At 43.9% G+C, this 13743-nt stretch overlaps 2 protein-coding genes across 3 annotated transcripts in view; one reads left to right on the top strand and one right to left on the bottom strand.

Moving 5' to 3' along the window:
* Nucleotides 1–598, bottom strand: part of Tdp1 (tyrosyl-DNA phosphodiesterase 1) — a 79451-nt gene extending 78853 nt beyond the window's left edge. Inside the window, exon 1 of the mRNA XM_050151512.1 lies at nt 563–598. The gene's annotated coding sequence lies outside the window, so the exon portion shown is untranslated. The remainder of the gene's footprint in view (nt 1–562) is intronic.
* Nucleotides 599–1745: 1147 nt separating this feature from the next.
* Nucleotides 1746–13743, top strand: part of Efcab11 (EF-hand calcium binding domain 11) — a 174028-nt gene continuing 162030 nt past the window's right edge. For both annotated transcript variants that reach the window (XM_050151515.1, XM_050151516.1), the window contains exons 1-3: nt 1746–1903; nt 2313–2408; nt 6297–6342. In XM_050151515.1, coding sequence (XP_050007472.1) covers nt 1829–1903; nt 2313–2408; nt 6297–6342 — 217 coding nt within the window. In that variant the 5' untranslated portion in view covers nt 1746–1828. The remainder of the gene's footprint in view (nt 1904–2312; nt 2409–6296; nt 6343–13743) is intronic.

The raw sequence follows: 13743 nt of genomic DNA, 5'->3' as shown, positions 1-13743 counted from the left end.
ACTCCGTGTTTTAATTAACGGGAGTGCCTTGGCCCGTTTAACCTTTTAAAATGAGTATATCCGGTACATCTCTTTGAACACGTGGCAATAAAGACGCTTCTTCTGAAGGAGCTGCAGGTACTGGGTGCTTAAGAAGATGGCCATGGAGAGTGGGTAATTTGAGGGTACGCTAAGCAAATCGTGAAGCTGTCAACTTTCCCGGGCGCTCAGCTCTGCCCACAATTCCAAGGGTGCAGTCTCATTTCACCCTAAGACAATCCCTATTTCACGGCCGTCCCCCGACGTGGAAACTGAGGGCAGAGCGGCTCAGAGCCTACCCCGTGGGGTGCCCCTCGCCTTTGCAGAGCGCCCCAGGGGGCAAGGGCTGCAGGATCCCGGGCTCGGGGGAGGAGGGAACCGTGCCCAAGGACCGCGGCCTCACGGTCCGCCCAAGCCTTGCAGGCTTTCTAACTACCACCTCGGATCGCAGCGGCCAGCGTGCCGCCATCAGGAGGGCGGGCGCAGAGTTACAGCCGCCGTCAGAGACCGCCCCGAGCCGGCGCCCGCAGCCGCAGACACCTACCTGACCCGCCAGTCCTCCGCCGCCGAGACCCCGCCCCCTCGGCGCACCCGCGCATGCGCGTGATTCAAACCTGCCGGCGCAGCGGCCCTGCCAGCGGGCTGCTTCCACTTCCGGATGCTCGCCGCTGGGTCCTAAAGCCCGCCGCATTCTCGGGAGACTAGAAAAGGGATGCATGGGTGCTTCGGGAAACCTAGTTTCCCCACGACCCTCTCTACGCTGGTTTCCCGTTGACTCCTTAAGAAAGGAGAAACAGAAAGCTGCCCGCTAGCTTCTCGCCTAGTTAATTAGCAAACTACACCCGGCTCTCTCTCTGGGACTGCTCTCAGGCAGCCTCTGGCTCCCAGGGCTTATACTGCGGCGTGCTTTTGCAGATAGGTGGGCTGAAGTAAAAGGCAGCTGCTGCAGACTTTAACATCTACTGCAGGATGAAAAGTTAAACGAGTTCCCATAAAATACAAAGTCTCGAATGATTCTTCTTTGAAACGGGCGTGTTCCCGTCAATCTCACAGATCTGCCACAAGGGTTGATGCGTCTAGTATAAGCCGGTCTGGGAAACGCAGGTCTAATGCATTATTCCTCATCTTGTATAAAGATGTCTGCTGTGGGATTCTTGCTTTATTCCTTGAGTCAGTCTCGTTGCTTCCCGGGAGGTTGACTAATTAAGTGTAAACACTCTAACGGGTCATTTCGTTTAACTGTCCTAGACATTGTTAAGTGCTGAGGTTACCAAGAGGGCGAAAATAAACATAGTAGCTGTCCTGAGAACGCCGTGCAGTGAGTGGTTTGGCTTAAAAATGAATCCTGGAGTTCAATTTGTGTGTGTATATGTGCCTTCTTCACATTCTTCTTTTGTCTCCTACAAAGTCTAGAAAAGACGTGGGTCAAACTAATCAAAGGGAGTTTATCGCAAGTTTGGTAGAAAACCTGAAAGCAATCAAAACACGTCAAAAAAAAAAAAATCTAAAGTCACCAGGTCTCCCTCAGTGGCATGCAAGGAGTCAAGAAAGCCGAGAAGGGGCGGGACTAAGAGCCGGGGGCGTGCCTTGGGGGCCCCTCCCCGTTGTTAAACTGCCCCTTTGACCAATGACACTACGAAATCAACGCCAGTGGCTCGGAGGCTGGCCAATGGGAGGAGACGTTGGAGCTGCGCGGGCGAAGTTGAGGCCCAGCGGAGGTGGGCGTGGCCGCGGTGGGAAGTTAGCGGTCCCTCTGGAGAAGTTGAGGTGCCTGGTTGCCTGGGCGGCGTCGGTGTCGGTGTCCGTGGCGATGTTCCCGTCAGAGGCAGGCGCCAGGCCGCGGGCATGCGAAGCCAGTGCCTCGGAACGCAGGAAATGGGTGGAAGTAGGTGCAGGAACGCGACCCGAGTTCGGATTCAGCTTGACCAGGGCCACTTTGGTCACTGCTCCTGGGCCAGTTACAGCTGCAGGACTCTGATCATTTCCCTGCCCGCCACACCCCTATCTGCATTAGCCTCTCTCTTCCCCTTTGCATCACCTTCCGAATCCCAGGCCTGACCTTTTGTGTGGTGTATTTCAGTGACTTAGATGATTTGATTTGTCAGTCTAGAGATCCAGCCGCTTAAACTTTTTGGGGTGGGGGCCAGAGAGACGAGCTTAACTCAGCGTTTCTATTGCTTGAGAATTAAAACTAGGGTAATGAAATCGCATTTTAAAAGCCCCACAACCAGCTTGGGTTCTACATGTTTGTGTTTCTGGCTTCTGACTAATTGTAGGTGTCTAATATTCCTTAGGTATTTAAAGCTTGTGATGAAGACAACAAAGGCTACTTGAGCCGAGAGGACTTTAAGATTGCGATTGTAATGCTGTTTGGATACAAACCCTCCAAGGTTAGAACTTAATTTCTCCTCCCTTCTGCTGCTGCTCTCTCGTCTTCTTGCCTCTCTTTCTCCCGTCTTTGGATGGGATAGATAATGCTACAGAAACGTGTTATAAGAAAATAGGCCGGGGCTTCTTTCTGATATCTATAGAGCAAATTTATAAGCTGATTTTTAAGCCATTTCTAAAATGTCACCCTCCCCGACAAAGGCCTAACTCAGGCACGAATTAAATATCTATACCAGTGAAGCCAACAAAACATCCCCTAAAATTTCTAGAAATATAGTGTTAGAGAGAATATGCTAGGCGGCGGGGTGGTGTTGTAATAGGAAGAATTTGCCTACAGCTGATATGTATAATAGAATTTCTGGGTGGCTTTCTTTAATTGATAAAAGTAATACATTCATAGAGTGCACAAAATCCCTTCTCTTTCCACTAGACTAGGGTTCCACTTACCATGAGATAGTCAGTTTCTTCTGTATTGTTCTACATACATGTGTAGTCATAGTCTTCTGAAAATATTAGTTGCCTACTCTTATTTTAACATTTAACGTGTCACATTAGCAACAACTCCAAAACACACACCATTATGACCTTATATTTTTTAAGGTCATAATGTATAGTATTCTCTTTAGTCCATTTTCCTTTGGTTGTTGTTTGAATTAATTTCAGTTCCTGCAAGCATTGTTGCATTGTTGACTTGAGCATCCTTTTATGTCTAAACACACACACATTCTCATGAGCCTCTCCCCTTTCCCTTGCAGAGTGTTAACAGACCCAGTCATGTATAGGGGTATCACAGGTGTTGTCAATTCAAGAGTGCAGAAGCCATGTCTTGCTCAGAAATCAGCATTGCAGTCTGGTTCTTCTTTCTACACTGCTTTTTCCACAGTGGAGGCTACATTTGAAACATTGTGGCTGTTACTTTCTCATAAGCACTGCTGGCTTCCCAGTCATTAGACCACAGCTGAACCCCAATGAACCTTCTATTTCAGTAGATAGTTTCTGCTTACCCCGTCTTGGTGCTATTCTGCTTGCCTGTTAGAAGCAGTCTAGAGAGGGATCCATATTCGTTAAGCTGCTGAACTGGAACTAAGCAGAGTTAAGACACTGTCCAAATTCAAAAGAGTAAACTACAACCATCAAGCAGAAGCAGCACTCGTCTGCCTAGAATGCCCTCCACTTTCCCAGACCTGACAGCTAGGGCTCCCCTGTTCCTCGAGTCAGTGTAGGCTGGGACTCTGTGATATCCCATTCCTGAACCCTTCCGTGTGCTTGAGTGCACCACAGCTCATATATTCTGACCTACACACACACACACACGTAAGTTTTGCAAACAGCTTGCAGGATTCAAAAGGTCAGAGATGCTCAGCTCCTGAGAGGCCAGTTAAGAGTTCAGAGTGCTAGCCTGGACTGGCTCTGAAATTGCAGCAGCCCTGCTAACCTGCAATCATTTCACACTGGAGCCCCAAGGCAGATGGCCTGAAAAGGCTGACTGTTTTAAAGCACTGTACTTAGCCCCTGCTCACCTGGAAAGATAGCTTATTTCCTTTTGCTTTTTATGGCCCTCGAGTCTGTTTTAACTGTTGACTGGGTGAAGGATTAAATGACAGGTACAGCAGTGTGGTCATGTACATACACTTGACGAAATTTGACAGCTTTTACTTTGCATACTGGAATGAGTTAAAAATATTGTAAGTTAAAAACTTACATTGTTTGTGTGGATGGGTGTTTGTGGGGTAGTTTGTGGAGGTCAGAGAACAACTTAGGGGAGTCTGTTCTTTCCTTCGACTATGTGAGTCCCAGGCATAACTCAGGTTACCAGGCATAATAGAAAGTTCTTTTTTATGCTGAGACACCTTACTGGCCCTCACATGTTATTTTTAGGGAAATGACATATATAGCTGGTTACAGGTCAGTCAGCAATCAAGCAAGATCATAGCAAAGCACCTAAACACCTGCCAGTCATGTATACAATAAACTTTTTCAGCAAGGAAATGTTCAATTATTTTTGTTTTATATACATTGGTATTTTGCTTACATGTATGTCTGTATGAGGGTGTCAGATCCCCTGGAACTGGAATTACAGACAGTTGAGCTGCCATGTGGGTACTGGGAATTGAACCCAGGACCTCTGGAAGAGCAGCCCAGGCTCTTAACCACTGAGCAATCCTTCCAGTTCCCAATGTATACCTTCTTGTATTTTAAATTTTATATGAGATTAAGTGCTAGAGTTGAATTCTTAATGCTGTTTGATTAAATAAAATACTGATTCTAAGTCAGCCAATTAAATGAGACATATAAAAAATTTCTAACACAGAGAATGTGATTTTGAAGAATTAATTGTGAACTGTTATTTTAGACAACCATCACACTACAATAGCATTTCATAAAGGACTTAGATAGTAAGTCATTTATACATTGATGCTTTCAGAATGAGTTTATTAAGTCTGTTTAATCAGAGGAGTACCTGGTAGTTGCTGGGAATGTAAAGATGAATAGACACCGTTTCTCCTTTGAAGCAGTTTTGTTTTTGTATAGAGCTTAGAAAGCAGATAGTCATCAAGATAGATATTTTATAAATAGGAAGGAGGGCCAAGGTCGGGGGCAGCTATAATGGGTGTCATTTTGACTAGAGAATCTCGACTAATGTTCTATGAAGCATCCAGGAGCCCTTTGTGGCAGTGAGATAAACTATGCCCTTGTGTTTGCTCGGATAGAATATGCTAGAAAGAGTGGTAGCATTGCCAAGCAGGAGTGAATCCAGATGGAAGTGGGTTCAGAGGAGTCAGTTGGGTTGAGGTGTTCCCTGTACATTTGTTAGATACTCTGTGGGGTTTTGAGGTTTTACCTCTTAAATATGGGAACTGCATTTGGGTAGAGAGATGGGGCCAGAAATAGGTTTGGGGCTATAAGTTTATAAGGTGCAGCTCAAATTATAAGACTGAATAGCATTCTGGAGGAAGTTTCTGCAGGGTGTAAATGGCACCATTCCAAGGAAAGAGCTTTGGGGAAGCCTGCATTTAGAGATAGTCAGGGAATTCATGACAAAGATGGAGTAGGAACCACTGGGAAGGGACACAAGGAAGCCAGGGAATTGCGGAGACTCAAGATTATGGAAGATGCAAGACAGGCACCAGAAAAAAAAAAAAATGTCAGTTACCATCAAGGCTCGGTTTCATTAGTGTTTACAAATAAAGCCCCTGTCAGAAATGGGAGGGAAATGCTTCTGTGTTAACATTTACTTAAAGCAGGCCCCAGAACTTCACATATAATGTGTTCTCAAGTGGTTTGTGTTGCTTAGGCAAAAACAAGCAAAAGGTTAGACTAGACCAAACTGTTGACTGTGGTACCCACTGAATTTTAAAATGTCTTCTTTGTAATTTATGCTCTTCTTGTTTCTGCACTGATCATGTATTATTGTTTTATTATATTACCTTCTTTTATTAGTAGGGTTTTACTGTGTAGCTCATGCAGGCTTCAGTCTCTCCCATCCTGCCACAGTCTCAGTGCTGGAAACTACCACACCTGGCTTGGGGTACTTTTAGTCCCCGGAAAATGGAAGAATAAAGCCATTGTAACAATTGTTTTTTTTTTTTTTAATAAAACAGAAAGATTATATTTTAGGTTGTAATATATATAAGACAGCCAAATTGATTTCATATTTGAGCTAATGGCCAATGGAGTGACGTTTTGGGGGGCATTATGGTAGATTAGTATCTCTTGTGGATGTTAATGAACAAGAAAAATGACCATCATAATGTCGAGTGAGGTTACTGTCTACTAGTAAAATTGGTTTCACTTAAAATACGTGTCTTCCCGTACCCTGGGAACTCAGAACTAGTACTTTGAAACATCTGATAGAATTTCACATCCTCTCAATCTTTCCTCTTTTCTAGATAGAAGCGGACTCTCTGATGTCTTCAGTAAATCCCAACACTTCTGGTAATGTGAAAGTTGGTATTTTTAGTAGACATTCACAGAACTAAAATTAAGAACAATGTAATTAAGACAGATTGTGCATTGTATTTAAACACGTCTTTGCTTCTTATTATTCAAAAGAAAAGCTTTAGATTTTAAGAAAATTTTTTAATTTAATCCACAGAGTAATGGGTTTCATTCTAGTGGGTATTTCCATGCATACTTTGTCCTCCTCCTCATCTTTCCCTGTCCCCTCTTTCTGGTCCCCTCTGCACCTCGCAGCCCCATCTGCTTTTATGTCACATGTGTTTAACTCTCTTTTTTCTTCGTCTCCTCGGTGCTTGAGATTTCTTCATTCCTTCTCATCTCCCCTTTCCGATTCTATGCCCTGTGCGTAGCCCCCACCCCCACATTAAAATCCCAATTCCCATATTTGAGAGTATTTGTTGTTTTGAGTTTGGCATGTTTCACTTAGCATGCAGGTCCATTCATTCCTGCAAATGCCACGATTTCATTTTTCTCTCTGGCTAAATAAAATTCCATTGTGTGTTAAATTTTCTTTATGAATTTATCTTATGATGGACTTCTAGGCTGGTTCCATTTCTTAAGTATGAGTAGTGCAGCAGTAATCGTGGCTGTGTATGCATCTCTGGGAGGACCCAGGAGCTATATAGCCCAGTCATATGGTAATTCTAGTTTTGGGTTTTTTTTTTAAATATTTATTTATTTATTATGTATACAATATTCTGTCTGTGTGTATGTCTGCAGGCCAGAAGGGGGCACCAGACCTCATTCCAGATGGTTGTGAGCCACCATATGGTTGCCGGGAATTGAACTCAGGACCTTTGGAAGAGCAGGCAATGCTCTTAACCTCTGAGCCATCTCTCCAGCCCCCTAGTTTTGGGTTTTAAGAAATCTATACTTCTGTCTGTGTGTATGTCTGCAGGCCAGAAGGGGGCACCAGACCTCATTCCAGATGGTTGTGAGCCACCATGTGGTTGCCGGGAATTGAACTCAGGACCCTTGGAAGAGCAGGCAATGCTCTTAACCTCTGAGCCATCTCTCCAGCCCCCTAGTTTTGGGTTTTAAGAAATCTATACTTCTTTCTGTGGTGGCTGTACCAGTTTGCATTCTCACCACCGGCGACAAAGGGTTCCTCTTTCCCCACATCCTTGCTACTATTGTGCTTTTTTATGTCTTCCTTTTAGTTATTGGTGTAGATTCATCATGCATTATGCTGGTGCATAATTTACTGTCTTTCCAGTTCTTTCCTGCAGCTCTACTTCTGACAGCCTCACCTTAATCTCCTTCCTTTTCTCGGTGTTCTTTTTGCCTTTATGCTGTGTGCAAGTGTGCACTTGTTCTTTCTCTGTGTCCTCTCCCTCCCCTCCCCTCCTCCTCTTCTTCCTCTTCTTCCTTTCTTTATCTCTGTGTGTGTGTGTGTGTGTTGGGAGTTTATATATCTATAAAGAATTCTAGGTCCTTCAAATAAGAGAAAATCAGTCTTCCTATGTCTGACTTATTTCATGTAATGGATGGTCTCCAGTTGCGCTCATTTTCCAGCAAACAACATAATTTTATCCTTTTCATAGCAGAATAAAACTGTATTGTAGAAGTTGAGCATCAAGTCCTGCATCAAGACATTTGTTTATCATATTTTAAGGAAGCATTTTTTCATGACTTTTGCCCATTGTCCTAAATTTGTGTGACTGTGTGTAGTCTTTTATTCCTTGACTTTCAAAAGCTCTTAAGACTTTGTGGAAGGATTGCGTATTTAACAGTAATATATGCTACAGATATTTTTCTTTTCTTTATCCATTCTTTTCTTGATGAACACATAGGACAGTGGCATAACTATGTTATTGTAAATAGTACTGCAAGGAGCATTATGCTTAGTGTAATATATATATATATATGTATATATATATATATATATTATTAGAATGATTTACTGGCTGTGGTCCAGCTAGTCCAACAATGGCTAAGTCTAAGAATCTAGAAGTTTCTCAGTCCACAGGGCAGGATGTCTCAGCTGGTTTTCAGTAGATACTGGAATCCTGAAGACGTAGTCACTAATGCCAGTGAAGGAATGGACTTGCTAGCAAGGGAGGGCAAGAACACAAAGAGGAAAAGCTTCCTTCTTCCATGTTCTTCTATAGACTTCTATAGCAGAAGGTGTGGCTCAGATTAAAGGCGTGTCTTCCTGCCTCAATACCAGATTAAAGGCATGTGTACCCTCCTTAAGATCTGGATTAGAAGTGGATCCTCCTACTTCCAGCTAAGCAGAACTCCCTCACAAGTGCGCCCTTCAGTTTTTTTTTTTTTTTTTTAGTTAACTCCAGATATAGTCAAGTTGACAACCAAGAGTAGCCATCACGTGTAGGGATGTTACCTTAGAGTCCTTTAGGTATAAACCTCTACTCTTATTCAGCATGATCCTTTAAATCTTAGAGGACTAACACAAGACAAAGAACTAGAAGGGATACAAGTAAGAAAGAAGTCCACTTATGATAATTTGTAGATGATAAGAGGCCTTACAGACTCCACCAGAAAACCCTTAAAAATGATAATATTCAGTAGGATATAAAATCAAAAGACAAGAATCAGAAGCTTTTCTATTTATAAATAATGAATGTTCAGAAAGAAATCAAGAAAGCAATCTCATTCACATTAGCTTCCAAACCAAACCCAGACAAAACAAAACAAAAAGCCCCAACCAAAAATCCAGGGGTAAATCGGACCAAGAACTCAAAATATTCTCTGCAGTACAAATTCTAAAACCCTGAAGAAATTGAAGATATAGCTGGAATGCAGAAACATCTCACATACTCATGGGTTGGCAGAATCAACAGTGAAAACGGGGGGTAGTAGCAATGGCAATAGCTGCACATTAGTGCAGACCCATTTCAGTATCTCCACTGGACTGGAGGTACAGCTCAGTAGTTAAGACCACTAAGTGTTCAGGGCACCAGACATGATCAGTGTGCTGTTCAAGAGTAGAATACTGTCTTTGAATACAACTGATGGAGGTGGAAAGGCCCAGTATAGAGATACAACAATAGTCAATTTTAAAAATCACCCCTTAGACGCAAAGTGGGAGTGAAGAATCCCAGGCAGCACTGTGAGCACTAAGACGTTAGTTACGTCCGGTATGGATGTGAGCAAGCAGTAACACCTGTAACGATCTGATGGGACTCCGTGTTAATGTGGTTCAGCAACGGCTGTGCTGGGGAACTGTTTGGGAAGTAGGTTAATTGTTAATAGTGATTAAGTGGTAAGATGAGAGTTGGAGAAGGGGAATGAATAAAGCATGAGTAGAGGGAACGTGTTAACCCATGGACTAGAGCTGGAAGAATGTCAGTGTATGAGTAGAAGCGTGAGGAGTAGCAGGAACTATAGACTAGGTACAGGCAGGAAGGGGTGTTCAGGAAAGCTATATGATGATCCACGGAAGTTATGTTCAAACAAGGTGTAAGCCAAAACAGAGCAAGTATGATGGTTTTAATTATCAACTGACACCGTCTAGAACCTCCTGGGAAGAGACTCTCATTGAGGGACTGCTTAAATCAGATTAGCATGTGGGCATGTCTGAGAGCATTGTCTTGTCTCTACTGAGATGAGAAGACCTGAGGCGTAAGTGGAGAGTGAGCTGAGCCCAGGGAACCCAGGCTTTCGTTCTCTCTGTTCTTGACTGTGGCTGCTGCTTCAAGTTCTTGCCTTTTCCCAAAGTGATGGAGCATGGCCTGGATTCGCAAGCTGAATTAACCCCTTTTCCCTTAGCGTTCTGTCTGTCAGCACATTTTTTTTTTTTTTGATCACAGCAACAGAGAGGAAACTAGAATAAGTGAAGTAGAAGAACATCAATAAAACTAGAAGTAAAAGAGAGAAATCGCAGGAGGTGCTTTAACCTCAGCTAGTATGTCTTCCAACTTGAATGGATGTGGTTTCTCCTCCTCGCTTGAATGTTTTCTCATGGTAGTCTCTGCTGGTATGGGGAGGGCTGCAAACTTCAGTTGTTCACATGGTTTAAGTCATTGTGTGCGACTCATGTTCCTTCCAGAATTCCCTAGTCTGAGCCCCACACCCCTCACTGCCAGTTACTGACTCATCTCTGGTGCTTTGGGATGTTGGGACAAATGAGTCCTGGCCTTCAGCTGCTTTTCCCTGGTAGAACCTTCTAAGTGAAGTTACTAGAAGCTGTGCCTAGCTTAGAGAATCAGAGGATGAGATTTTCACCTGTTGGCCATTGACTGCAGTGTATTTAAGCCTCCATGGTGCCATTAAAGAAGGGCTTTTTGGTACCAGGGATTGAAGGTCTGTGTGTCAGTCTGTCTCTGTGTGAGTATTCTCAACCTCCAGCCCCCTTTCCCGAAGCTCGTGAACTGGGGTCTAGCTCATAGAGCACAGACCGGAGCCGCGGTGCGCGACATTGGGACTCACACTTTCCATGTGGGTTTCTGAAGGCCTGGCTGGTTGGATTTACCTCACTTCCTGGCTGCCAGATCTACTCATGCCTGCCAGGGCAACTGTTGAGTATACTCTTATGTTCTCTGATACTGGCTAAGACAATGGCAGAGATGGCGTCTTCTCAGGCTGGTCTCTCCACGGCACAAGTGTAGAAGAGCATATTCAGGTGGACTGTACCACTCCTGCCTCCTTTATGGAGCCCTCCCAGCGCCCGCCATCTTTTCATCCATGGTATATCCAGGCCCTGGTTGCATCTCTGCGGGGCCAGTTTTTCTCCTGCTCACTCACTGCTAACTATAGTGCCCACGGCCAGGAGAAGAAAGCCCCTCCTGCAAGCTACCCCTGACTCCTGCGCCTATGAGCATCATGGTGCAGCCGCGCACCTGTTAATGCCACTCTTGACTGCTTCTCTGTGAGTATCTCACATCGGCTTAAGCTTTTTATTTATTTTTGCTCGGCTCCTTTTCTTTTAGCAATATGACAGCAGGTTGCACTCATTCGCAGCAGTGGTCAATTTTAATTGTCAGTTTGACACAACCAAGAGCCACTTGGAAAGAGGGTCCCAGTGACAGTTGCTGAGGCTCCCGGGGGCATGCCTGCGAGGCATCTTTCTTAATCGGGTTAATGGAGACGGGAAGATGCACCCTGAATATGGACAGCACCATTGTGCTCTGAACTGTGTGAGGAGAGCGAGCTAGCTGAGCACCAAGCAGGAATGCATTCATTTCTTTCTGTTTTTTTTTTTTTTTAAGATTTATTTATTATTTGTACTGTGTTCTGCTTGTATGTATGCCTACACACCAGAAGAGGGCGCCTGATATCATTATAGATGGCTGTGAGCCACCCTGTGGTTGCTGGGAATTGAACTCAGGACCTTGGAAGAGCAGCCAGTGCTCTTAACCTCTGAGCCATTTCTCCAGCCTCTTCTATCTGGTCTAGACAGTGAACATGAAAGTCTGCCGCTGCAGCTTCCCCACAGTGATGGACTGTGGCCTGGAGCTGTGAGCTATAATAAACCTCGTCTCCCCCAGATTGCTTACTGTCAGGGGGTGTCTTATGATAACATAAATGAAACTGAGACATTCACCGTCTTATCAAGAAGTTCTTTTCATTTTGATTTAGTTAATTTACAAGCATGATAAGTTTCTAGTAGAAAATTTTAAGCTATTCAAAAGCACGAAGACAAAAATGTCACTTATAATTTAATATGATTTTGTTTTACTGTGTGTGTGTGTGTGTTGACACAGTTACTTGTCCTGTTATTGCGCTAAAATGCCTGACAAAAGCCAAGTTATGGAGGCACGGGTTTGTCTTGGCCAGTAGTTCCAGGGTACAGCAGAAAGTCGTGGTGGAGGGAGTTTGAGGTGGCTGCTCACATTTCCTCCACAGCCAGAAATATCAACTAATATTTACACTCCACTTCCTCTCCCCTTTGTTTATCTCAAGCTGAAGCAAAGGAGTGTTACCTCCCACATTTAGGGTGGGCCTTCTACCTCAGTTAAGCTAACTGAGATGCTCCAGACAAGCTGAGTTTCTGTGGTGACTCTGAGTTAACAATGCAGATTAACTGTCACAGCCCAGCTCTTGTTATGTAGCCAACACTGGCTACCTAGTTTTGATCTCCTGTCTCAGCCTCCTGTGTGCTGGGAACACAGGCGTTAGCCATCCCACCGTGTCTGGCTTTGATGCTGTTTTCTGAGCAGCTGGAGGACAAAGAGTATTGCTGGAATAGGAGGAATGGAAATGACTGTTTGAGGCTGGGGAGAACGGGAGTTCTTTTTTTAGGATGTTAAATTTCAGAAGTCTCAGTCCATATGTCAGCTCAATTAAGTGTGAATGGAACTCAGGGGAGTTCTGGGGTGAAGAAATAAAATTGGGAATATTAGCGTGTAGATGATTTTTTTTTAAAAAAAATTCATGGATGGGATGAAACGATGTGGACAGAGATTAGTGGATAACTTAGGAACTGTAATAGAGTTGGGTAAAGGATGTGGAAAGGGTAAAGGAGACTTGGGAATGACAGAAGGAAAACCATAAATGTTGGTTGAAAAGCCAGAGGAAGTAGAGAGTGGCCAGCGTTATAAATGCTGCTCACAGGCCAGGTAGCAGAGTGAGGAGTAGCCACTGGAGCTGGCAGCCTGGAAGTATGTGTGACTCTGGCAAGCAGATTAGAGCGTGTGGTGAAATAACCAGTCTGCTAAAGCAGTGTGGAGATACAAGTGTAAAAGTGAGCAACAAATTTATGGTGTGCGCAGATGCAAGTCTGGAGTGGCCTTTGGTCAGGGGATGTTTGGTTTGTTGGGTTTTTTTGTTTTGTTTGTTGTTTTTGAGACAGGATTTCTCTGTAGCTTTGGACCTGTCCTGGAAATAGCTCTAGTAGACCAGACTGGCCTTGAACTCACAGAGATTCACCTACCTCTGCCTCCTGAGTGCTGGGATTAAAAGTGTGTGCCAACACTGCCTGGCTCTTGTTTTTTTTTTGTTTGTTTGTTTGTTTGTTTTTTGTTGTTGTTGTTTTGTTGTTTTTTTGATGGAAGAACCTCTTTCTGTGCTTAACAAAATGGTCTGATGAAGGAGAAAGGATTGGGGGAGGCAGATCGAGCCAGCTAGTGAGTAGGCAAACACTGTTTTGTTTGAGGAGCTAGGATCCAGATCACGATGGGTTGATTTTTTCAAAACTGTGCCTTTCTTTGGGAAATAATTTAAAACATACAAAAGCTACAAAGCAAAAGTAGTAAGAAAACAGCTTTATGTCCTTTATCCAAATTCATTTATTGCTAATAGCTTCCATTTGCCTTATCTGTTCTCTTATACTATATCTTTCTCCCCCAGTACATTGCTGTTTATCTAATTTACCATCTATATTCTATTTTACCAGTTGATCTAGTAATGTCCTTAATAGCTTCTCCCCCTTTTACTACAGAACTAGTTTTTGGTGTCAGAGCTCTAGAATCTGGA

This window comes from Alexandromys fortis, unplaced genomic scaffold, assembly GCF_014885135.2.
Source record: "Alexandromys fortis isolate MF-2015 unplaced genomic scaffold, M_Fortis_MF-2015_v1.1 scaffold_63, whole genome shotgun sequence".
Taxonomy (NCBI): Eukaryota; Metazoa; Chordata; class Mammalia; order Rodentia; family Cricetidae; genus Alexandromys; species Alexandromys fortis.
Note: the sequence above shows the minus strand (reverse complement) of the source record. Positions and strands in the feature narration are given on the sequence as shown.